Below are 25394 nucleotides of genomic sequence, written 5' to 3'. Positions count from 1 at the left end.
TTCACACCAAAACGTGAATGATCTCCGGGTCTTCCTCCGTTTTTTTTTGTTTTTACTCTAAAAGCAGCTGCTCAGTAACCCAGAAGAATATGAATGGGACGGTGGTGTAGACCTGGCTGGAGAGGAGTCTGGGGACTGGGAGGCTCCCTCCCAGACCGAGGGGCTGGGGGCACAAATGCTGTGTGTCCGGGCCCTGCCAGGCCTGCGGCTCGTGGAACCGTCCAGCCCGGAGCCCAACGTCCGGACCTCCTCAGGGCCGACCAGGGCGTAGTAGCTGCTAAATAAATAAATACTTGTGGAAGGAGAGAAAGTCCACGTTCCTCCCCGGACACATCCAGGGTCTAGGAAAGCCTGGCCGCCAGGCCGCCGCGTTTTCCTGCCAGCGGGCTCGCCCACACCTTCTGGGCCTCGGCGGGGCTCCGGGTGGGGGACTTCCCGGGGCGCGGGTGGGGGACTTCCCGGGGCGCGGGCGGACGTAAGGGGCTGGCTCCCGGGCGCGTGCACGTCCAGCGCAGGGCCCCCGTGTGGAGCGCCTCAGGCCCGCGCGCGGCGGACGACGACGACGACGACGGCCGCGGCGGGGGGTGGGGGGGGAGGGGGGTGCAGTGGCTTTTCCGAATCTGGGCCGAGTTTTCCACGCGCAGCGGGGCACCGGGGCAGGCATGTCGCGGCGCCCTCGGACCGCGGGATCCGCCTTCGCTTTCCGCCGCGAGGCTGAGGTCACGGAGGGCCGGGCGCCCAGCAGAGGCCCCGGGGGCGACACCGCCCCGGACGCGCCACTGACGCGCTTTCGAGCGCTGGCTCTGCTTTTCACACTTTCCCACCGCCCGGAACGCCCCGGGGTCCGAGGGGGAGCGGGGGAGCCTTTATGCCTTCTCGGTTTGCTGGGACCTTGTCTTCCGAAGAGAGCCTCCCCACCCCTTTCCTCTCGAAAGTCTTGTGGTTTCCCTAGAAGTCGGAAGGCGGTGGAGAGGGCTGCGGAGACTTCTCTTTAGCCGCCTTTCCCGTCCCAAAACTCTAAAACCCCAAATGTTCAGCCGTAGGGAGATATTTGGGGTCAAGGGGAAGCAGCGAGCAGCGCATTCCTTCTCCGTCTTCCCTCCCACCTGGCCCGCGGCTCCCTTCCGCCCCTGACTCGGGCCGGCGCCCCGGCAGGCGCAGCGTGCCGCGGGAGCGGCAGGGTTAAGCCCTGGAATGTGGCGGCGAGGAATGTGCATGCAGATGAGCCGAGCGAGGGGAGGAGCGGGTGGGGGCGGGCCCCGGGCGGGGCGCATGCTAATCGTATGCAAATGAGGAAACCGTCGCCGCCACGGCCGCCGCTCCGCGGAGCTTCCCGGATCCGAGCCCAGACGGCGGCGGCTCGGGCAGCCTGGGCGCCGCGACCCTCGGCGGCCACAGGGGGACGGGGAGGAGGAGGAGGAGGAAGAGGCGGAGGCAGCGGCGGCGATCGCGAGGAGGAGGAGGAGGAGGAGGGTTCGCTCGCCCGCTCCGACACAGACATGGTGGACTGATCCCCGGTGGGGCCGAGAGCAGGGTTTCCTGAGGCGCCCCCGCGCGTGGCCCCGCCGCGCCCCGCGCCCCGCAGCCCCTCGCCGGCGCCCGGGTCGGGCCGGGCAGTCGCGTTCCCGCCGCGTCCCGCGCCCGGTCCCTATGGAGGCGCCGCTCGCCGGCGAGGCCGCCGACCATGCCTAGGAGGGCCGGGAGCGGGCAGCTGCCGCTACCCCGGGGCTGGGAGGAGGCCAGGGACTACGACGGCAAGGTCTTCTACATCGACCACAACACCCGGAGGACCAGCTGGATCGACCCCCGGGACAGGTGGGCTGCCGGGCCGCGGGTGGGCGCGGGGACCCGCCTCGGAAGCGCGGCGGCGGCTGTTGTCCGGGAGACCTGGCCGAGCGGCGGCGCCCGCGGCGCGGGGGGCGTGGGGCGTCACCGGCCCGGGTGGCCGGGAGGGGTCCCGGGAAGGAGGCGCGGGACCGTCTGCCCGAGCCGGGGCTGCGTCAGCCGGCCAGGCGCCCTGGAGGGGGCCGGTTGCAGCCGCCCCTTCCAAGGCCCTCTTGGCCACCCGCTCTGCGACGGCCCCGGGACCTTTAGACACTCTGGGCGCAGAGGGAAGGGTGGAATTGACGCCCTGAGCGGTCACAGTGTCCAGTTCACGGACCCAGAGGGGCCCCCTGAGCCCTGCTCCGAGCTCGCCTCCGCCTGAAGTTGGCCAGCAAGAGGCTGGAGGGTCCATTCGGTCTGGGAGGCGGGGCCCGGCCCTGGGCCTCTCGGAGGAGGAGGCCTAAGTGCCAGGCGGGGCCAGCCAGCCGTCCAGGCCACCTGTGGCATCTCTCTGGCCGTCCTTGGCTCCCAGCCTTGCCTGCACGTTCTTTACGGGGTGCGCCATGGTCGGGCCAGAGGCCCTGGGCCTGAGGGGGCCCCGGGCACCCTTCCCTGCTGAGCCCTGGTGGTGGGTGTAACTGACTTTGCCCCCCAGAGTTTAGAGACGCTTGTTTGGGGGTTTACTGCTTAGTGTTTATCTTCACCTGAAAACTTGAACTGACTCTCAGATCTTGAAAAGGCAGATGCTGTGTTGAAGTAAGAAGTGGTGAAATGAACAGTGGAACCGAACCTTGGTTATTGAGGAACGCTGACTTGAGCTTAGCGTGGTTTCTTGTAGTTTTCAACACACTTTTTATTCCTGCTCAGAAGTGAAGAGGAGAAACATAACAATATCATCATCTAAGAAGTTCAGGGACTGAAGTTTAGCTGAATGTTCACAAATGTTGTTTCTCTTTTCCATTTTTCTCTTTACCCTGAAAAGGAAAATTTCTTATAGTTAGAATTATTGGAAGAATAAGAGGAGATATTCCTAATTGTAAATTTGTAAACTATTAAGGAGGTATTCCTATTTATAAATTTAAATAATATACCATTAGGGATAATTCCAAATTTTGGATGTTTATCATTTCTGAAATTTCTTTCCACCTTTTTATGGAATGTGGCCTTAGGGGTTTATAACCTTTTTAGGTGCTTCTATTAAACATTCCCCCTTTTCTCAATTTGAAGCTGAAATAGTTTCATACTTTATGTTCTCAGTTACTTTTATCTCAAGAATATTGTTTTTGAATGCTACTAAAGAGCAGTTATAAGAAAGTCACAAGTGACATTATAAATTTATGGAACAATCCTTGTTAAATTATCCATGAAGGTATCGGTTTAGGTTTCCCTCTTGAAATGAGAAAAGGCACCTGTGCTGAGGTCCTGTCTTGCGCTAGCCTGGCTGCGTGTTGCTGACCTGATGAAAGTTATGACAAGCATCACGCCTTCACAGTCCCTCCAGATGTATTAGTTGTTGTCATAAACTTCACGCTCCAAGCCAGTTATTGCACTTTGAAACTACTTAACAGATAGTAAATTTCAATGATGATAGTGTGCACCCAACAGTGGCTTTTAAGGCACCTGTATAAATATTTGACTTTTACAGTTGTATGGTAATTCTTTCTGCTTTCTGATACTTGGAGTTTCAGGTTATTGAAACTGCAATGCATTCTTGAAATATTTAGGCATTTTAGATTCTCTTTTACTTCAGTTTACATGTTATGTTAATATCATGTCATTTGTGTTTACTAGCAAGGATTACAAGACTGTGTAATGCCTGGGTAAAGCAAATAGAAAGTGAAATAAAATTATATGGCTTGGCTTATCTTTACCACTACTTCTTAAGAAAGTTAAGCATGTCTTTTATTTAAAATTGTTAATGGATTAACAATTATCATGAACTCTGTTTTTAAGAAACTGGGTAACCAGTTCATTTGATGGGGACAAACAGTTTTGACTAAGGTGATTTGTTATTATTCCAGTTTGCCTTGAAGCTGTTGGATCTTTAAGTATTTATAAATTTGAATGGTTATACATATTTCTGGATCTCAGTATTAGAGCTTTAAAGGACATTCTGTGAGATGAGTCAACATTGACATAGTTTAAAATTGGTTGTGTTTTATTTTAGGGCAGTGAAGTGTCTATAAGTCTTGCTAAGTAGTGTAAGAGATGGTGGAAGAGGATATTTGGAGGAACTATTACCTCTAGGCAATTTTGTTACACACTTACCAAACATATGGGCAGAGAGGTGTTGCACAGGCCAATTGGAATGTGCCCCTTCTTTTACAGGATCAAATTACAAATCCTGAAAAAAAAGTGACTTGATAAACTGTGGGTCTGCAGTACTTTTGAACTTTTAAATCCATTTCATTAAGATGGGCATGATGATTTACCCAGTCATATTTATGTTAAGAAAGATAATTTTGTGTTTTTCATGGTCTATCAGAATTTGTGAGGTATTTCTGATTGTATAGGTAATTATGCAGATGTCATGGGGGAAGGCTGGGAGATTTCACAAGAACATAATTTTATTCAATAAGTAGTGATTTTAGAATATTGAAGTATTATTTTAAAATGCTTTTAAGCTTTTGGAGGTCCATTACATGATACAGACTCTGCTGCAATGTGATCAAAGCTTTCCTTGCTCTACCTTTATTAGCTGAGAAAGCTTAGGTGAGTGTCTGAACCCCTCTAAAGCTCCATTTTCAACTCTAAAGTGAAGATCATACCACCAACCCCATGGAGATGTTTGGGGGCCCCTAACTAGGGCCTCACCAAAGAGTAGTAGCTGTAGTGTTGTCATTCCAATTTAGGAACTGACGGATAGTTCTGGTTACCCCTGAAAATAGTAGAGGTTCTGCACACATTTTCTCAGTGTTTTCTGTGTGACAGCCACCCTGCTAAGCTCTTTAACTGTGATCTCATTTTATTCTCCCAGAAGTCCTATGAGGTAGGTGCTGTTATTATCTTCCAGTTACAGATGGGGAAATGGAGTCGCAGGGAGACTGCCATTGTAGTTAAACGTGGAGCCAGGATTCGAAGCCAGATAGTCTGACTCTGGAGCCTGTGTCCTTTGTCATTCCTCTAGTCTTCCGGGACATCTGGGCATGCTCAGGGGTCTCTCGATGGAGGAGAACCTCTCTGCCCAGGGTTGACTTCAGGCTGATTGACCAGACTTTTAAAAAAAATTTTTATGCAATTTTTTTTTCATTTTATACAATTTTCAAAGGTTACTTTCCACTTACAGTTATTACAAAATATTGGCTCTATTCCCCATGTTGTACAATACATCTTTCTTTTTTTGTTTTTTTTTTTTGCGGTACGTGGGCCTCTCACTGTTGTGGCCTCTCCCGTTGCGGAGCACAGGCTCCGGACGCGCAGGCTCAGCGGCCATGGCTCACGGGCCCAGCCGCTCCGCGGCATGTGGGATCTTCCCGGACCAGGGCATGAACCCGCGTCCCCTGCATCGGCAGGTGGACTCTCAACCACTGCGCCACCAGGGAAGCCCTGTACAATACATCTTTGAGCCTGTCTTACACCCAGTAGTGTGTACCTCCCACTCCCCACCCCTGTGTTACCCCTGCCCCCCGCCACTGGTAACCACTAGTTCTCGGTATCTGCAAGTCTGCTTCTTTTATGTTATATTCACTAGTTTGTTGTATTTTTTAAATTCCACATAAAAGTGATATCATACAATATTTGTCTTTCTCTGTCTGACTTATTTCACCTAGCATAATGCCCTCCAAGTCCATCCATGTTGCCACAAATGGCAAAATTTTTGTTCTTTTTTATTGCTGAGTAGTATTCCATTGTATATCACATACTGTATGCCACAGCTTCTTTATCTATTCATCTGTTGATGGATACTTAGGTGGTTTCCATTTGAACAGTCTTTCTTGGTCTTCAGAGGTTCCTGTCAACTAGGTAGGATGCTCTGATCCCTGAGCTGGCCACGTAGGATGAATGCCTTGGGAGTGTGGGTTGGGGACCCATCGAGCTGACCCCATTGAACCACAGTACTAGTCCACATAGAACTTGGAAGTTCAGTGCACTCTTCAGCACATTAGAAGTTCAGTTTGGGGCTCTGTATCAACCTGCATAGATTACAGTTTTACTGTAACAGTCTTGACTTTGCCCTTCCTCTCCCCCCCACCCCCGCTCAATGCTGGGGAAAGCTCCTGTCTGTGACTCCTTGGCAACCCTCCCCACCCCAGGTAGGCCAACTGTTATTTTGCAGTTCTGCTCCCTCACTCACCTCTTATTTTGCTCACCATGGGCACCCTTTGACTGCACCAAATGGTGTTTACGGTGGGCCATAGATCATGGCCAAATGGCCTGGTGCTTTAAAAAAAAAACTGTATTCAATGTGGGAGAAAAAGGTGGGATGATGGATTTATTTGCCTCTTGGAGGAGTAGGTGGCTAAGGTGGGCAGGGCTCAGAGACAGGATGAGTGGTTTTACAGACTCCCAGTGGAATTCTGTTTGCTTTCCGTCCTCAGATTGGACGTTACCCAGGGATACAGTACCTTTGTCTAGCTGAACTTAAAAGAGGTACCACCACACAAAGTGACTTTACATTAAAAGGGGCTGATAGACCATAATCTCTGGTTTATGGCTTGGATCAGATGTTGAGCAACCTGTCCTTTCTAATTGAAGGGAAGAAATCCTGGGGGCTGGGGCTGGGGGACAGTGAGGAGGAAGACATGTCGGCTGGGTGTCACCAGGGTCTGAGTTAACTTTGGCTCTCCACACCCAGTTTGTGGCACCTGGTTAGGCTGTATGCAACTCTCTGCTGTCTTTCTTTCAAAGTCAAAGCAAGTAATTTTGCTAAACCTACTTACTGCTGGAGTGTGAATTCTTCAAAAGACCTAATTGCTTATTCCTGCTCTCTGTATCCTTTGTATCTGGTAGATGTTAAATGAATGTTGGTTAGGTCAGTTGATACAGAATGTTTGTGAAGTTAATGAAAGAATACTACTAGTTGAGCTACTCTTGTTTCCAATTTCTTGTTGTTGGGTTTTCATAGCTATAGCCATAACCACCAACAACCAGAAACAATTGATTTTCCAGTTAGATTAAAAATAATGAGAGAATTAAGCTGCCACATTTTGACTAACAGTATAAATATGTGAATTACTTATAAGAGTGGAAAAAGCAAAATCAGCCCCAATAGTCTTAATCACAACCGCCCTTGTCATAGATTGCTGGGAGTCGTCCCTCTCCAGGCTCTGTCCAAGTCTGGGTGCCAAGTGGTTACTATGATTTCAGTGATTATGGTATTTGAAGTGTGGAGAGGTTCTTAAAAGAAGGTTTTTTAAAAAAATCACTATGGGAAGGCGTAATTTAAACTAAACTATGCTGTCTTCCAAAAATTCCCGACAGAATATTTCTTGTTTTCAACAGTTTGCTGTGATGTTAGCTGGAGTGAGCAGTGGTTGCCTAGTCCATGACTGAGGTTTCTTCTCTGACTTTACTAGTCCATAGTTTGCACCTTAATTTTGTTGGAACTCTCAGGACAATAATTGCATTGTCAAGAAAGACTATTATTTATAAATAAGTAATTTTTTCTTTTTTTTTTTTAGTAGCAAATCACTAAGTTGTGAGCTACATAATCAGCCACTGTGACATGTGGCCTTCAAGCAAGCCAGGATTTCAGTTTCCTGTGGGCAAGCCCTGGTGGGCTGGCAAAAGTGTAGAAGCCGCCCTGCAGCCTGACCAGGCCCTATGCTGCCTGCCTCTGGGGCCTGGAGATGTTGCCTTGTGGATGGCACTTGCTCAGCTTTTCGGAGTAGTTGTCTGTAGGAGAATGATGCCACCACTCTAGAGGAGTGTGACCAGCCTCATTTTGCCAATGGGAGTTACCGAAACGTAGGAAACAGTATTAGCCCTAATGAAGCGTAACTTCCTTGCGATAGGGCCCTAGTCTTGTGTATGCTCCGGTCCTATGAACTTGACTGAAATTGGTTGAACTGATTTCTTGTTAGAATTTTGGACTAATTTATCTTTTTATTTTTTTTTTGCGGTACGCGGGCCTCTCACCGTTGTGGCCTCTCCCGTTGCGGAGCACAGGCTCCGGACGCACAGGCTCAGCGGCCATGGCTCACGGGACCAGCCGCTCCGCGGCATGTGGGATCTTCCCGGACCGGGGCACGAACCCGCGTCCCCTGCATCGGCAGGCGGACCCTCAACCACTGCGCCACCAGGGAAGCCCTGGACTAATTTCTTTTTTTTTTTTAAATAAATTTATTTTTTTTTTGTTTATTTATTTTAGGCTGCGTTGGGTCTTTGTTGCTGGGCGCTGGCTTTCTCTAGTTGCAGGGAGCGGGGGCTACTCTTTGTTGCGGTGTGCGGGCTTCTCATGGTGGTGGCTTCTCTTGTTGCAGAGCACGGGCTCTAGGCGCGCGGGCTTCAGTAGTTGTGGCACACGGGCTCAGTAGTTGTGGCTCACGGGCTTAGTTGCTCTGCGGCATGTGGGATCTTCCCGGACCAGGGCTCGAACCAATGCCAATCCCCTGCATTGGCAGGCGGATTCTTAACCACTGTGCCACCAGGGAAGCCCTCTTCATCCATTTCTGAAGCTCCTGTTACTGGAAAAATCACCACAGAAGTATAAAGAGTAGGAAAGGGATTTTTAAAGGCACAGTGTATAAGCTGTGGGTTAAAAATGATTTCCCAGATATATAGCTTCAGAATGTTTTCAGTGGCTTTTTTCCCCCATCACATAAAATTAGCCATTTTAAAGTGTACAATACAGGTGTTTTTAAAGTATCTTCACAGTGTTGTGCAACCATGATCATTAGGTAATTCCTGAACATTTTTATTACCCCCAAAAGAAACCCTGTACCCATTAAGAGCTCACTCCCCATCCTTCCCCTACCCCTGCTGCCTTTGGCAACCCCTAATCTACTTTCTGTCTCTGTTTTTGTCTCTATGTTTCTGCCTATACTGGACATTTCATATAAATGGAATAATACAGTATGTTTCCTTTTGTGTCTGGCTTAATGACATTTAGCATAATGTTTCCAGGGTTCATTCATGCTGTAGCATGTACCAGTATTTCATTCCTTTTTATGACTTGAATAATAAGTTGTATGGCTATACCACACTTTGTATATCCATTCATCGGCTGTTGGACATTTGTGTTTATTCTACTTTTTGGCTATTCTGAATAATACTGCCATGAACATTTATGTATAATTTTTATATGAATATGTGTCTTCAGTTCTCTTGGATAAAATACCTAGAAGTGGAGTTGCTGGGTCATATGTTAATTCTATGTTTAACTTTTTGAGGAACTGCAAACTCTTCCACAGCGGCTGCACCATTTACATCCCCACCAGCAGTGTATGAGTGTATGAGTGTGTGTGTGTGAGTGTGTGAGTTTATGAGTGTGTGAATGTATGACTGTATGAGTGAATGAGTGTTCCAGCTTCTCCACACCCTCACCAACACTTGCTCTTTTCTTTTCTTTTCTTTTTTTAGCATTTCTGGTGGGATGAGCTAGTATCTTACTGTGGTTTTGATTTGCATTTCCTGCAGTGTTTTGATAGCCTCAATATGACCCAAGTTTTCCTCCTTTATTCTAGCCTTTTAGCCTTTGCCACTCTACCCACCTTTTTTGTGTCTCCTAATAGGCAAAGGAAGAAGAGTTAGGGTGAATTAAAAGTAGAATCTACTGGCAAAGTCCATATTAATTTTTGTCTTCATTTCAAATATAATATATTTTAAGAGGCATAGATGTGAATCACATAGATAATGAATCATAATGTGTGTGTGTATGTATACAGCCAGCTTATTCAAGATCATTTGCTGTTTAAAAGCTTTAAACTAGTAATATATAGTAAGAATTAAAATCATTTTTATTATTATTATTGTTGTTGTTGTTGTTGTTTTTTGCGGTACGCAGGCCTCTCACTGCTGTGGCCTCTCCCGTTGCGGAGCACAGGCTCCGGACGCGCAGGCTCAGTGGCCATGGCTCACGGGCCCAGCCACTCCGCGGCGTGTGGGATCCTCCCGGACCAGGGCATGAACCCGTGTCCCCTGCATTGGCAGGCGGACTCTCCACCACTGTGCCACCAGGGAAGCCCCATTATTATTATTTTTAAAGCAGTTGGAGGAAACCTAACAAACATAGCCTCAGCTGGGTGGTCAAGGTAAATGTCAACAGTGATAAGTCGTGTTGATGTACCATTGATATGATGTGATGACCACTGTTTCTTTGCGATCTTTCGCCCAGAAAGCTATCAAAACCCCCGTCTAATCGTGAGAAAAACACCCACTAAATCTCAGTAGAGGGCATTTCACAAACTGTCTGACTAGTATTCCTTAAAACTGATGTGGCCATCAAAACCAAGGAATGTCTGAGAAACTGTCACAGCCAGGAGGAGCCTAAGGAGACAATAGGGTGTCCTGATGGGATCCTGGGACAGAAAGAGGACATTACGTAAAAGATAAGGAAATCTGCATCTTAGTTAATAACAATGTATCAATGTTGCTTCATTAATTTTAATAAATGTACCACTGCAATAGGGGAAACGGAGGGTGGGATGTATGGAAACTGTATTAACTGCTTGCTTTCTGTAAATCTAAAACTGTTCTAAAAAAATTAGTTTACTTTAAAAAAAAATTACAGAAAAACACACAAAACAGTTGGAAGTGTTTTTCTTTAGTCAAAGTGGCCGTACTATATAATTATGGTTTTTTTGTATACTTGAAAAACAGGGGTGGGCTAACTATGGCCCAAGGGCCAAATCCCAGCCTGCAGCCTTCTTTTTGTGTAGCCCTCCAGCTAAGAATGGGTCTTACATCATTAAAGGGTTGTAAAACAAACAAATAAAAACAAAGATGAATATGTGTCCAAGATTGTATGTGACCCATAAAGCCTTAAATATTTACTCTCTGGCCCTTTCCAGAACCTCTGATGTAAAGTGAGATGATCAAGTCTTTGAAATATTTTAGTCAAACATTTAAAAGAAATATTACTCTTATATGATAAAATGGCATGTTGATCAGTGATCATTGATCATAGCTTTCACAAATATCTTGGACTCTAGGCACTGTTGTATAAAAATAAATCAGACATGGATGCCGAATTGGAGGAGTTGCTTTGCTTCTCTTATTACTTTTCTTCTAATGACATGCAGCATGCTACTTAAAGTTTTCCAAACCCATTCTTCTCTGATGTAACTGGAATTATACATAGGGACAGGAGAGAAACAGGCAAAAAACCCCACAAACTTTTGGAAGTACTGTAGTTGTTGGTTTACAGTTTACTCTTGGCAGTATAAATATAACAGTGATCTGTTTTGATCGTTGGAAACACTGACTTTCTTGGGATAGTATTTACTTATTTTCTTGATAGTATTTATAAAATCATACAGTTGGTGATGATTATCAAATAGAAAATAATTCCATGTACTATCTTTACAAAGCTGGTGCCTGTCACAGTTACAGGTGTCCCAAAGATGCCATGAGGGGCTGAAACTGTTTCACACTGCAAATAGTTTTTCCTATACTATTAACCCTGATGTCAGTCAAGAAATCATGGTTCTGAGAAGACAGCAGTGAGTAGCGTTGAGAATGGAGCCCACTGGGAAGTAGACCAGGAGCAGAGTAACCGAGCTAAGCTCTGGGAGCTGTTGCTTTACTCCTGTAACATGGGAGGAGCTACAGTGGTCCCAGTAGAGAATTTGCACAGAGGTGTACATTTAACCTGCTTTGATCTCACTGGGGGTGGAGGCAGGAGATTTAGTTTTGAAGAAATGTGGACATTGTTTTGACTTAATAGTGACTTTTAGCTAAATAAGTCTCCCTAGTATTATATTTCTGGAAAAATTAGTGTGTTGGGATTTAGCAGGTGGAGAGTGCCACTGGTTCCTCTCTGCTCGTGCTGTTTTCTCTCGGGCTCAAACTTGATTAGTGACAGTTCACGTTGTAGGAAAGGTTGACCTAAAGAGATTTGTGCTATAAATTCCTGATGAAGATTCTGACTTAGTGAGCGACTGTGGAATTACTTTACTGATACTGCTCCGTTTTATGCAGGAGGGTAATTTTATTAAGTGGCGCTGATATTCAGTAAAGTTTAAAGCATGGTAGAAAATGTTTACTCTCAGAACTTTGAAGAGCACACAGTTTCATTTAGTACCAAACTCTACTTTGCAGTTTTCTTAGTGTTTTGGTTTTAAATAGAGATAAATTCAAATGCGAGTCTTTTTTTTCTTTGAAATTATGACAATGAAGGAATGTGTGGAATCCGTATTGTACGTGGTATCCCTGGGTTGTCAGTTTTGCCAGCTTCTAGGTCCAGGTTTGCTAATTTTTGGCTGGTCAGTAATACTCTCTACACTTTATTCTTTCCCTTTTTGCTGATTTTCAGGGTGTTTGAACTTGTTAGAAACAGATCATTAACTTACTCCCCTCATTGCTTCCCCTCCCCCTTTTCTGCTAAGTGACACAGCTAGTGACAGCTCTCAGAGGACAGTATGACTCTAAACCGGTATTTAACTTGGCTGAATGTTTAACATTACATTAATGCCCTGTTTTGCTATTGCAGCTCCAAAGGCTACAAAGCTAACTTGATTGTCTAATACCCCTTCAGTCCTTTTCCCCTCTAAAGGTATGCCTTTAGATTTTATGTGGATACATTCTTGAGAGATTTCCTGATGTCTCATATGTAAGGAGCGTCCGTGTGTCTGCATCAGTTATGTTCTCATAAATTGATTTCAAGTCAGTTGCGGGTGGAGACCTGCTTTGCGTGTGTACCGTTCCTTTGTGCCCCCTGCTTAGCCTGCCTTTCTCCCCGGGACACTTAGGAACAGTGCAGAGCCCATACTCATGGAAATGAAATGCAAGTTTTTGAAGGACCCTTGCCTTCTTCCAGCAGCTTCCACAATCTGTCCCCAGCCTACTTTTACTGACTTGGCCTCCTAGCCATCCACTCACTCATTCATTCATTCAGCCATTCATCAAACATTTATTGAAAACTCTATGTGCCAAGTACATGTATCTTAGGGACGTAGCAATGAATAAAATCTGCAAGTTCTCTACTTTGATGGATTTTATATTCTAGTTTGGGGGAGACAGATTATAGAGGCAGTACTGAATGTGTCTTGACGAAAATAACCAAGGTGCAGAGAAAATGCTGTCAGTGGGAGCTACTTTGAGTGGAGTGGTCAGGCCTTTCTGAGGAGCTGACAATTTAGCTGAGCCATGAGGATAAGAAAGCACCATCCACGTGAAGATCTGGGGGAAGAGTCCAGGAAGAGGAACAGGTTAGGTTCCTAGCCCTGCTCTGTCTAGTATTCAATATGATAGCTGCTAGGAGTATGTGGCTATTTAAATTAATCAAAATTAAATAAAGTTAAACATTTAGTTCCTCAGTCTCACTGGCCACATGTTAAGTGCTCAATAGCTACATGTGCAGATATAGAGCATTTCTGTCGATACAGGAAGTTCTGTCGGGCTGCACTGTCCCAAAGTGCTAGGGAGGTTGGTATGTTCAAGGAACTGAAAGGGAGCTGGTGTGGCTGCAGTGCAGAGATGGGGGTGGGGGTGGGGGAGTGGGAGGGCTTATGACAGGAGGCAGAGAGGTCAAAAAGGCGTCTGATCATGTATGCCTTGTAGACCATCAGCATTTTAAGGGCATCCGGGAGCCGTTGGAGAGTTCTCAGTTGAATGGAGGAATGATGGGGCGTGTGTGTGTGCGTATGTGTAAATATGTTCTTTCCCATTTTTTAAAAAAGAGATCATTGCTCTGCGGAGAAGGAATCATAGCAGCTATTGCAGTGATAGAATCTAAATGAGAAGCAATCAGATCTTGAACTGGAATGATGGCTTTGGCAATGGATTGGGGATATGTTTTTTAGGTGAAAGTGAAAGAACTTACTCATGCTTTAGATATGTGAGGCATAAGGAAAAGAGAGGGATGAAGGATTTACTGATTTAGGGATGGGAAAAAGACCAAGGAAGGAATATGGTTGGTTGGTATCCAGTTACATCAGCGATCCAGAGTTCTGTTGCAGATTTATAGGTCTGAGATGCCTGTTAAGACATGTACGTGGAGATATCTGATAGGCAGCTGGATATAGAGTCTGGAGTTTGGGAGACAGCTAAATTTGGGTATACATAGATAGTATTTTTAAATTGTGGGATGGGATGAGACTCTTGGGAGAGAAGGAAAAGAAGAGGTCCCCGGACTGAGCCCTGAACCATGCCAGTATTTTGGGGGGAGTGAAACCTTGTTCCAGCTAAGATGGTGTATTTGTTCTCACTGGAACATACCTTATACTTTCCACCACTGTGCTAAAGATGATGATAATGATGATATATGCACCATTTGTTGAGCCTTCATATATGTCATTTCAGGCTCCATGATGGCAGGTCCTGTGTCTGTCTTGTTCACTGTTGTATTTCAGTGTTTAGTTCTGTGCAAGCTCTTAATAAATACTTAATGAGTAAATGAAACCTTTGACAGGAGCCATTAGCACCCCCATTTTAGGAAACTGAACTTAATAGGTAAGGTGGCTTGTCTTAGGGCACAAAGCTGTTAAGCAGAGGTGGCAGGCCTCACCTATGTCTGTCTGACTTCAAAGCTGTGCTTTTCGCTGTGTGTGACCTCCAGGTACTACCCAGTAGAGCCCTTGGCCTTGGGTTTGGGGTTGGAGGTCACAGCTACCCTTGAGGACTTAATTTCAACACTTGAAGCTCTCCTCGACAGCTCAGCCCCAGATCAGCTCTTCCAGATTCTTTAATAGAACTCTCTCTTTTCCATTGATTTAAATCCTAATGGGCAATCAGTTGTCTGAGATGGCCTTGGTTTCACAAGTGTGTAAATTACAGACCTTGATTGGAATTCATTTTTACCTTGACTCTTGTAGTTGAGCTTAAGTCCTGAGGGGAAAAATCATCTTCTGTACATTGCCTTGTTAGAGTTTGCTTTACACTACTTAGATTTGTTTTCAGGCTGTGGCCTTGGTAAAAGGGAAGTGATAGAAACTTAGTGAGAGTGTGGTATATTTTTGTTTGATTTATTTACGCTGTGAAACTTACCTGGGAGAATATAAGCACTTCACTGAAATGGTGGTCATAAAGGAATCTTTAAACCTGTTCATTCCTTATCCGTGTCACAAATGTGATATCTGAACAATATACTGTGTAACTGCTGCTATTTGGGAATCTGGTATTCTTACATTTCTACTTTTGACTTCGTTTGAGATCCAAGTTTGTGAATTTTAATTAAATGCTTAGATTATGCATGTGAAAAATCTTTTGTTCCTGTGTTGCTACGAGCAACAGTTGTTAAAGTTAATCTTCCTTTTTAAAGGAATTGTGGGCAAATAAATACATGAATCTGAACAGGTTAAAAAAGGTCATCATTTAATGTTGTGAATGTTCTGCGTATAAAATAGTTACTATGACCATAATGATCATGGTGAAGGGAAGAATGCGGTAGAAGTGAATAATCATCCGACACTTTGACAAAACATTCCTAAAATACTATTCAAATGAGGAAAGACTACAGGCTGCAGCCGAGTAGCCAAGCGTTGAGTCGTCCGACTGCATTTACTATTGTGGCCGAAAAGAAGCCGTGTGTAGTGGTTTGCATAGAAAGCCCATGATTCATCTGAAATTTCCCAACTTTATTTTTTTTAAAAGCTCTGTCTCTCATCCTCCCCTCACCACACTTTATCTCCTTCCCAAAGACTTCTTTTGTCCTGATGGTATTTGTTTCATTGCTCTCCACCCTACTTCAGCCTAAATTTTCCTGACTCCTGGTGGCTGCTTGCTATTTGACTCTGTTGTGTGATTTTCCGATTATACTCCTTTGTGCTGGTTAAACGAGCAGTGTTTACCTAAATTAGCAGTGGTAGTGAAGGCACAGGTTGGCCCATCTGAAGGGAAGTCTAGAGCTGGCCCGGCAGTGGAGGCTGCTGGATGGACTTCCCTGAGTTCACTCTCCGGAAGGGCGCTAGGAATCGGGCTGGACTGCGGAAGTCAGCTCCCCAGTTAGAGGCAGGAGGGCTGGGAACGGGCCGGTTTAGGGATTTATAGTGATAATGTAATTGATTCTCCATTGGAGAATGCAGGACTCAGTGAAGAGACGCCCTTTGTCCTCATCCTGCATTCTCGCCTCTTCCCCAGCTCACTCTTGAGAACAAACCCTGAAGCACTAGCCCTTTACACAGTTTGCAGGCACAAGACATAACTTTCTTCTTTAAGATTTCAGAAGAAACTGCGGAGCCTCTGCACCTTCAGGAGGGGATCAGGCACCTCCTCCCAGGCATCTCTATGTTGCCATCTGTGCCCTTTTTTTTTAAGTTTTTTTTTTTTTGATATGGGCCATTTTTAAAGCCTTTATTGAATTTGTTACAATATTGCTTCTGTTTTATGTTTTGTTTTTTTGGCCGCAAGGCATGTGGGATCTTAGCTCCCCAACCAGGGATCGAACCCACACCCACTGCATTGTAAGGTGAAGTCTTAACTACTGGACTGCCAGGTAAATCCCCCGTGCACCTTTGCATGTTAAGAAACAGCGATTTCTTTTTTTGAAACAAAAGTCTTATTTTAATTTTGAAAATTTAAATTGGATTTTTATATTTTTAATATGTCAGTTTTAAAAGCACAGATATAATGTTAGGATGTTAATTCTAAAATATATTCTGGGATAAGAGTGAGAACTTAAATGAGCATGTAATATTTGAGATGGGTATTCACTTAACTCATTAAGGAAGGTTTTTATATGTAAATCATGGAAAACCATGCCTCTTGTATACCAGGCTCATTTCTTTTCCACTATTGTCAATTCTTGTTCAGAGCTCCATATTTAACCCAGAAATTCATATATTCATTCAGAGTGATAATTATATAGTTCTTAAGCAGTCCATTCAAGGAACTTGCATTTGTTTGTTGAAGCGTTTTAAAGAAAGTCACAACGGAAATAGAAGTCGCCTAAACCTCTGGTTTCATCACGATATCTGAAGTAATGTCCTAGTAATGGAGGTAAAGTTACCTTTGCAAGTATAGAAAGGACACTGCTAATACTTTAAAATTAAATCCTTCTAAGTTAGTTAATAATTTGGGGATTTAAAAAAAACCAGGAAAGCTGGCTTTCCTTTTCTGGTCTTGAAGAGTCCCATTTGTTGAAAAACTAGTTATTTTAGAATTTTCAAGGTCACAGGGTCAGCTGCCTGAAGGGTTGTGTGTATGTACGTATATATATATAAATTTTATTGAAAAACACCTTTATTCATGTTAAATAATCGTGACGCATAGAATGAAATACTATGAAATGATAAAGAAATATGAGTACTGAGACACAAAGATCTCTACTATGATTCCATTTGAGTTAAAACACACACACCCTCAGGCTTCCCTGGTGGCGCAGTGGTTAAGAATCCACCTGCCAATGCAGGGGACAGGGGTTCCATCCCTGGTCCAGGAAGATCCCACATGCCACAGAGCAACTAAGCCCATGAGCCACAGCTACTGAGCCCACGCACCACAACTACTGAGCCTGTGCTCTAGAGCCCGAGAGCCGCAACTACTGAGCCCAAGTGCCATATCTACTGGAGCCCGCGTGCCTAGAGCCCATGCTCCGCAATAAGAGAAGCCACCACAATGAGATGCCCGTGCACCACAACGAAGAGTAGCCCCTGCTTGCCGCAACTAGAGAAAGCCCGCATGCAGCAATGAAGACCCAGCACAACCAATAAATAAATAAAAACACACACCCTCATAAACTCCTACATTCTAACGTTTGTCAAAGTAGGATGGTTTTGAACAAGGAAACTAAGTTGCTGCAGTTGTCAGAGCTCCTGTAGTCATCCCACATGTATTATCTCAGTTAATTCTTACTACAGCACCTCGAGGTATACATGTCCATGTTCTTTAGTGTTGGCCTCCTAACTTCATTTGCTTGTTTATTCATTTGTATGAAATATTCTACTACCTGCCCCATCTTTGCAGTTTTTCGTGGGCTCTGCAGCTCTATTACTGTGGTCCTCAGTCTTTAGGGGTAAAATGAAACCTTCTTTCCCCATCCTGCTGAAAGGTAGAAGATACCTCATTATTTTAGCGAGAAAAGAATCAATCAGCAATGTTTTTCCTTTAAATGATTAATTTTTTTCCATTATTTTTGAATAGGTAATACATGTACATGTTACCAAATTCAAGAGCAAGAAGATACTCAGTGAAAAGTAAATCTCCCTCCCACCCCTATTGACTCCCCATTCCTCTCCTCAAAGGGAGATATCTATCACCAGTTTCTTGTATATTCTTTTAGAGTTGTTCTGTGCATCTACAGACCTACACGTGCATACACATACTTCTACATATACTTTAGCTTTTAATTTTTTTTTTTGTTTTTTTTGCGGTACGTGGACCTCTCACTGTTGTGGCCTCTCCCGTTGCGGAGCACAGGCTCCGGACGCGCAGGCTCAGCAGCCATGGCTCACCAGCCCAGCCGCTCCGCGGCATGTGGGATCTTCCCAGACCAGGGCACGAACCCGCGTCCCCTGCATTGGCAGGCGGACTCTCAACCACTGTGCCACCAGGGAAGCCCAGCTTTTAATTTTTTGACACAATTATAATACTGTTTTGCACCTTGATTTCTCTCCCTGTAGTACGTCTTGGAGATTGTTCCATTGCATATAACCTGCCTCTTAACATACTGTTTTGTGAGTATACTGCACATTTTGGAACCATTTCCTCATTGATGAACATTTAAGTTCCTCCCAGTTTTTATTCTTCTGTTACAAATGACTTTCACTGATCCTAACATGTATAAGTCTCTTTAATGCACATGAATTCAAGATATATGCATTTACAATTTTGATTGGTTGCTTCAGCTTGCTCTCCATGGGGGGTGTACCTGTTTCTACTCCCCACAACCTATGAATTAGTGCCTGTTTCCCACACCTTTGCCAAGCATTATGTTTCAAAGCATTTGGTATTTTTCACTGATAAGAGAAATGCAAATTTAAAAATAGCATTTTTAAATTTGGAACACTTTTTCACTTTGTTTTTAAAATTTTATTTTATTATTATTATTAGCCGTGCCATGCAGCTTGTGGGGTCTTAGTTCCCGAACCAGGGATTGAACCTGGGCCCACAGCAGTGAAAGCTATGAGTCCTAACCACTGGCCCGCCAGGGAATTCCTGTTTGTTTGTTTGTTTATTTATGGCCACACCGCATAGCTTGCAGGATCTCAGTTCCCTTACCAGGGATTGAACCCAGGCCATGGCAGTGAAAGCCCGGAATCCTAACCACTAGGCCACCAGGGAACTTCACTTTTTAAAAAACCTATTTTTCCTTTTTTGTGGACTAAGTCTTCCTATTCTTTACTTTTTGTTGTTGAATAGTTGCCTTTTTTATTACTTATTTATAAACATTATATATTAAGCAGATTACAAAATCAGTGGGGAAGAATGGATTATTCAAGAGATGGTGCTGGTACAACAGGTCATCTATATTAAAAACTAAATTCAGGTCCCTATGTTTTCCCATACACAAAAATTTGTAGATTGATCAATGTGGAAAATCAACATGGAAAAACAGATTTTTAGCTATTAGAAAATTATAAGTAGGTGGGCATCTGTATGACATAGTAGTCAGGACTAAGAAGTCCAAGCTGTTTAGGAAAAGACTGATACATTTGACTACAGAAAAACTCTGACGTAACATACGGCATAAGTGAAATCAAGAGACAAAAAACGGGGGCTTCCCTGGTGGCACAGTGGTTGAGAGTCTGCCTGCCGATGCAGGGGACACGGGTTCGTGCCCCGGTCCGGGAAGATCCCATGTGCCGTGGAGCGGCTGGGCCCGTGAGCCATGGCCGCTGAGCCTGCGCGTCCAGAGCCTGTGCTCCACAACTGGAGAGGCCACAACAGTGAGAGGCTCGCATACTGCAAAAAAAAAAAAAAAAAAAAAAAAGACAAAAAAAGGGAGACAATGTAGCACATAACTAATTAAAAATTAGCATCCTGAATGAATAAAGGTCTGTAATTCAGTAAGTAAAAGAGAATATACAAGAAAAGGGACCAAAAATTACAGCCAGTTCTAAGAAGAAGAAAACAGAATGGTTAATGAATGTGTGGCAGAATCTCACTTTCACTAGTAATAAGGGAAATGCAGAGGAAAAAAGAAAACTCCAGTGAAATACCAACTCATTGTCATCAGATTTACTAAAATTAATAAGCCTGATAACACTCAGATGTGGAGAGGATGTGGGGAAATAGCTTTCATCACTGCTGATATAAGTGTGAATTGATAATACTACTAAGATAGCAACTGGCAATGTATGTCAGTTTAAACATTTGCATTCCTATAAGCCCAGGTTGCTACTTAGTATATCCGAGAGAAACTCTTGTACTATGTACAAGCAAGTTCATTGTAGCATAATTTATAAAAGCAGAAAATTGTTAACAATCCAGATGTCCGTCGATAGGGGACTGTATTAAACAACTTTCATGATTTAGTCATACAATGGAATGCTATACAGCAGTTAAAATAAATGAACTAGAATCTTCCTACATATATGAGCATAGATAAGTCTTGATGGTAGGGTTTAGAGAAACAAGGCAAGTTTCAGAAGTATGTGTATGGTATAGCATTCATGTGAAATTTTTTAAAAACGTGCAAAACTAGAGTGTATAGCATTCTGGGATACATATGTATGTGGTCAAGATTTAAAAACAGGAATGGTCGGGACTTCCCTGGTGGTCTAGTGGTTAAGCATCCACCTTCCAATGCAGGGGACTTGGATTTGGTCCCTGGTGGGGGAACTAAGATCGCACGGGACAACTAAACCCGCTCACTGCAACTACTGAGCCCGCGCGCTCTGGAGCCCACACGCCACAACTAGAGAGAAGCCTGCGGAGCTGCAAAGAAGAGCCTGTACACTGCACCGAAGATCCCTCGTGCCACAACTAAGAGGGATTTATTTGGCTGTGCCGACACAGCCATGTAAATAAATAAATAGAATTAAAAGAAATGAAAACAGGAATGGTCTACCCTGACATCAGGATAGTAATTGCCTCTAGGGAAGGAAAGGTGTAAGGGGGTCTGTCCTGAAAGGTGTCTATAATTCTTTATATTTTTAAGTCTGAAGGCAAGAATGGTAAAATATCATTCCCTAAATCTTGGTATTGTAGACATGGATGTTCATTTGTGTTTGTTGTTGTTATATATTAAATACACATATTGAATTTTTTCATATACCTTTTTACTATGTAGAGATAATTTGTACTTTAAGCTATTAATATAATGAATTTTATTAATAGATTTTCCTAATTTTGAATTTTGGTATAAAGCCCACTTGGTCATTTAAAAAAATGTATTGCTGTATTCTCTTTGCTAGTATTAGGATTTTTACATTAATATTCATGAGAGTAGTCTAATTTTCTAATTTTTTTCTTCTCCTCTTTTCATGCTCCCTTGATCAGATTTTGTTCTAATGTTATGCTGACTTCCTGAAAAGAATTTGGAAGCTTTCACCGTTTTCTATGGAACCGTTCAACTATCATTGAAATTGTGTGTTCCTTGCAGTTTGGTAGCCTTCACATTCATGACTTATTTGATATCGTACTTTTTCTGGAGGATTAGTTCTTGGATAACTGTTTTGGTATCTATGTGACTGATTAGATTTTCCCCTGTCTTCAGGGATCAGTTTGGTATTTATATTTTCCTGGAAAATCATCAGTGTTTTCCAATTTATTGGACAAGATAATCCCCTAACATTCTTCTCCTTTCTACTGTATCTCTGGTTGTTTTCCTGTTCTCATTTATTACCTAGTGTATTTGTACTTTTTCATTTTTTTTCTTTTCAGTTTAGGTTACCTAATTGCTCAGCTTTTTGTGTATTCCTTTTTAAAGTAACCAACCTGAGTTTATTGTTATTAATTATTTTTCCAATTCAGTACTTTCTGCTTTTTATCTTTATTCCTTCCTTCCTTCTGCTTTTTCATTTTTTGTAACTTCTTGAGCTTGTTTAATTTATTTTCATTATTACTTATTTAGTAGTATTAGCAGTTAAAGCTATGGATGTTCTTTTTCTCCGATGGGGTTCAGGCACACACCTGAACCTATCATATTCTTCCACGACCGTCAGCTCTTCATCAAAGTTAGTATAAAAATAATGGGTCTAACTGTTTCTTTGGATCTTCATTTCCTTATGAAGGCTCCCATGTCACATAAAACTTATTAAATAAATTTGTGTGCCCTTCTCCTGTTAATCTGTCCCTGTCAGTTTAATTTTTAGACCCTACCAGGGACCCTAAGTGAGTTGAGGAAAACTTTATCCTCCCCTACAGATTACAGATCCCTGCTGTAGTTGTATTCGAGCTTCTGAAATGTTATGATTTCATGGTTATTTTGCACTTAATCATTAGTATTCAGTTTGAATTCCTCTTTACATCAGAATTTAGAATCTATGGTAGCTCAAACCTCTCAAACCTCTCCACAAAAGCTTAAAAATTACTAGACGCACTAAATTTTTCTGATGCAGCGTGTGGCCAAAGAAATCATCCCAAGTGTGGGAAATGTCCCCAGTGCTACAGCCCCGCCAAGGTGAGCCTGACTGTCCTCAGAGTAGCTGAGAAGCCACCATCTTGGCCATTCAGGTGTTCAGGTGGCTTTTGTCCACTGCAGACCAGAACTGGGTGAGAATCAGTTATTGTTCTGGATGGCTTGAGAGATGATTCCCGTGCTGCTCTTCCAGGGTGATGTGTGCAGTAGCAAAGACTTGATCCTGGGAGCTTGCTCCTACGTCTCATGCTCTGGAATCCTATTATGGCAGAGGAGGGCATCAGATGCAGTGACCTTGATGCCCTTCCCAACCCCACAGGCATCCTGGGGCTCCTCTAAGTATCCAGTACCTGCCTCAAAATATGACTTGGTGGGTGATATGTGGTGTTCTTTCTACCCACTCTTGTCATTTTCAAGGCAGATAAACCTAGACATTTCTTAGGAATAGCGGAGAAACTGTTGTAGATGAAATGGAAGCAGTTTCTTTAGAACTTTGTAGGATTTCCATATTACTGTATTTTCAGGTCAAAGGATAGTTTACCTTTTACATCAAACCTGGTTGCGTGAGTGCGAAAAATAACTGTGGTTTGGAAAGTCTTCCATGGTTTATGTATGCACACACTAGTTTATTTTTATTTATGTGTGAGAATGGGAAAAGAATTGTCAGAAGGAAGCAGAAGGCTGTACCAAAATTCTCTACTATGTTCTACACTGTAAGATTTGTTGCATTTTGAATTAGGTGCAGGGTTGAGTGTGTGCCTGTTTTCAGTATTTCAGGTCTTTATTGCTCTACACTTAGTGGCTTAAATGGGTGCTGACTTGACTAACACAAGGTGTTGTGTGACTCCCATGCTTACTTCACCTTGGACTTCCTTTGTAGTATGATACCATGTTTTTCTAGCCAGAGCGGTTTTTCCAATGTCTGTGTTATGTTTCAGGCTCTCCACTCTCTCCACTTGGAATTCTTGTATCCCTCTTCCTTATAAGCCACGTCCTGTGGATTTGTTAAGAGATAGTTTCAGTTTTCAGTCTCCTGAAATACATCTTTTAATTCTTCGTTCTGTCTCGTCTGTCTCGGATACTTAGTATATGCCAGTTGTGGAAATTCTGCCCCTTCTGTTGAAGACTGGTTCAGGAGTGGACATGTGGCCTGTTCTGGCCTGTGAGAGGTGAGGGGAAGTCCGCCTGAGGCTAGGAGACAGCTGGAGAAGGGAACAGTTTTTCCTGTTCTCGATGTTGTTTTGCCTGGATGTGTTGCCTGGAGCCGTGGTCCCCGTCTTGCTGCCAGCCTAAGAATGAAGCCAGCACAGAGGATGGCAGAGTAGAGATGGACTGAGACGAGGTCCTTAGTGACATTGTTGAGCCACTGAAACCATCAACCCTAGAGGCCCCAGCCATCCTTGTGTGAGGCGGGATGATTGCTTTTCTTATTGTTTAACCAGCTTCAGACCAAAAGCTTTCACTTGCAGCAGAAGCCTCACCCCTGCCCCTCTGTGTAGTGTTGTGGTTCTGGAATATAGGCTTTGGAATCTGATGGAATCAGAATGCTGGTTCTTCTGTTTACTTGGTAGCTTTATGATCTCGTGCAATGGTGATATTAACGATGACTTAGAGAGGGCTTAACTTTGTTTTGGTGCCAACATAATTATATCAGTTAATCCTTTTCTATTACCATTTCATAGATGAAGAAAACTGAGGTTGAGAGTAATTGAGCTTGTGAGTGAGCAGGGCCTGAAACAAAACAGATGTATCTATTTGACCCAGTTTCTCAGAGCCTCATTGTTTAACGTGAAAAATGGCGATATTATGTATAATGCCAAGCTCATAGGATTGTTGGGAGGAGTAAATGAGATAATTTACAGCATTGTAGTACAGGGCCTGTTACATAGACATCATTCAATAAATAGCTGCTATTATTATTACTGCTATCGCTGTTATCACATTCCTTGTTGTGTGCCCGTCGCTTAGTTTGGTGGGCATGTTTTGGGCTCTTGATAAGTATTTGCTGACTCATGAATGATTCAATGATAAATGTCACCAATTCTGTCAATTATAGCGTTCAGGCATATCGTGCCTCATCATGCGTGCCATTTGACTGCTTCCCTGAGATCTCTGGCCTTTCCTGTGATGTTAATTTCATGTTCCTTGAGAGTAGGGAGCAAATACCACTTGGTTCAGTGCCACCACTGAAGTTTTTAAAAGATCTAATACTTGGCATACTAAGAAGTGTTTTTCAAGAAGTTTCTGTTTGGAACAGTTGGCCACTTTCATTCATTATCACCATTTTCACAGGAATTGGAAGTTTTGTAAACTATCGCACTGTTACCAGTTTTGGGGGCCAGATTAATAGAAAGAAGAGAATTTACTTATGGATCACTCCTTAAGTTCCTATTTTCCTTGTATAACACTTCATGTCAGAGAAACTAAAAACATTCTTTATAAACATTTCCTTTATTCATCAGATTTTCACTGAGGCATGAAAAGAATTACAGTGTCTCCGTCTCATGAGTTTGTCAGTAACTTCTTTTGCTTCTTGAGAGACACCTGAATCAGAATTCTAGTCTGAATTTCTGACTTCTAACTTATTCTTGTCTTATTCACTACCCCAAACTTTCTCTCAGAAATTATACATGTGGGACTTCCCTGGTGGCGCAGCGGTTAAGAATCTGCCTGCCAATGCGGAGGACATGGGTTCGATCCCTGGTCTGGGAAGATCCCACATGCCATGGGGCAGCTAAACCCGTGCACCACAACTACTGAGCCTGCGCTCTAGAGTCCGTGAGCCACAACTACTGAGCCCATGCACCTCAAGTATTGAAGCCCGCGCGCCTAGAGCCTGTGCTCTGCAACAAGAGAAGCCCCCGCTCGTCACAACTAGAGAAAGCCTACGTGCAGCAACGGAGACCCAGTGCAGCCAAAAAAAAAAAAAAACCAGAAATTATACGTACGTGTTTTTTCTAAGACAACACGCGGGAACAGTGGCCATTCCATTCTGTCTGCCCTCTGCATA

General features: G+C 43.8%; 1 protein-coding gene across 1 annotated transcript in view; it reads left to right on the top strand.

Moving 5' to 3' along the window:
* The first annotated feature begins 1684 nt into the window (after positions 1 to 1684).
* The window catches only part of WWC2 (WW and C2 domain containing 2), a 171084-nt gene continuing 147374 nt past the window's right edge, over positions 1685 to 25394 (top strand). Inside the window, exon 1 of the mRNA XM_065899867.1 lies at positions 1685 to 1815. Coding sequence (XP_065755939.1) covers positions 1685 to 1815 — 131 coding nt within the window. The remainder of the gene's footprint in view (positions 1816 to 25394) is intronic.

The sequence above is a fragment of the Phocoena phocoena genome, chromosome 21 (genome assembly GCF_963924675.1).
Source record: "Phocoena phocoena chromosome 21, mPhoPho1.1, whole genome shotgun sequence".
In the NCBI taxonomy this organism is placed as follows: Eukaryota; Metazoa; Chordata; class Mammalia; order Artiodactyla; family Phocoenidae; genus Phocoena; species Phocoena phocoena.
Note: the sequence above shows the minus strand (reverse complement) of the source record. Positions and strands in the feature narration are given on the sequence as shown.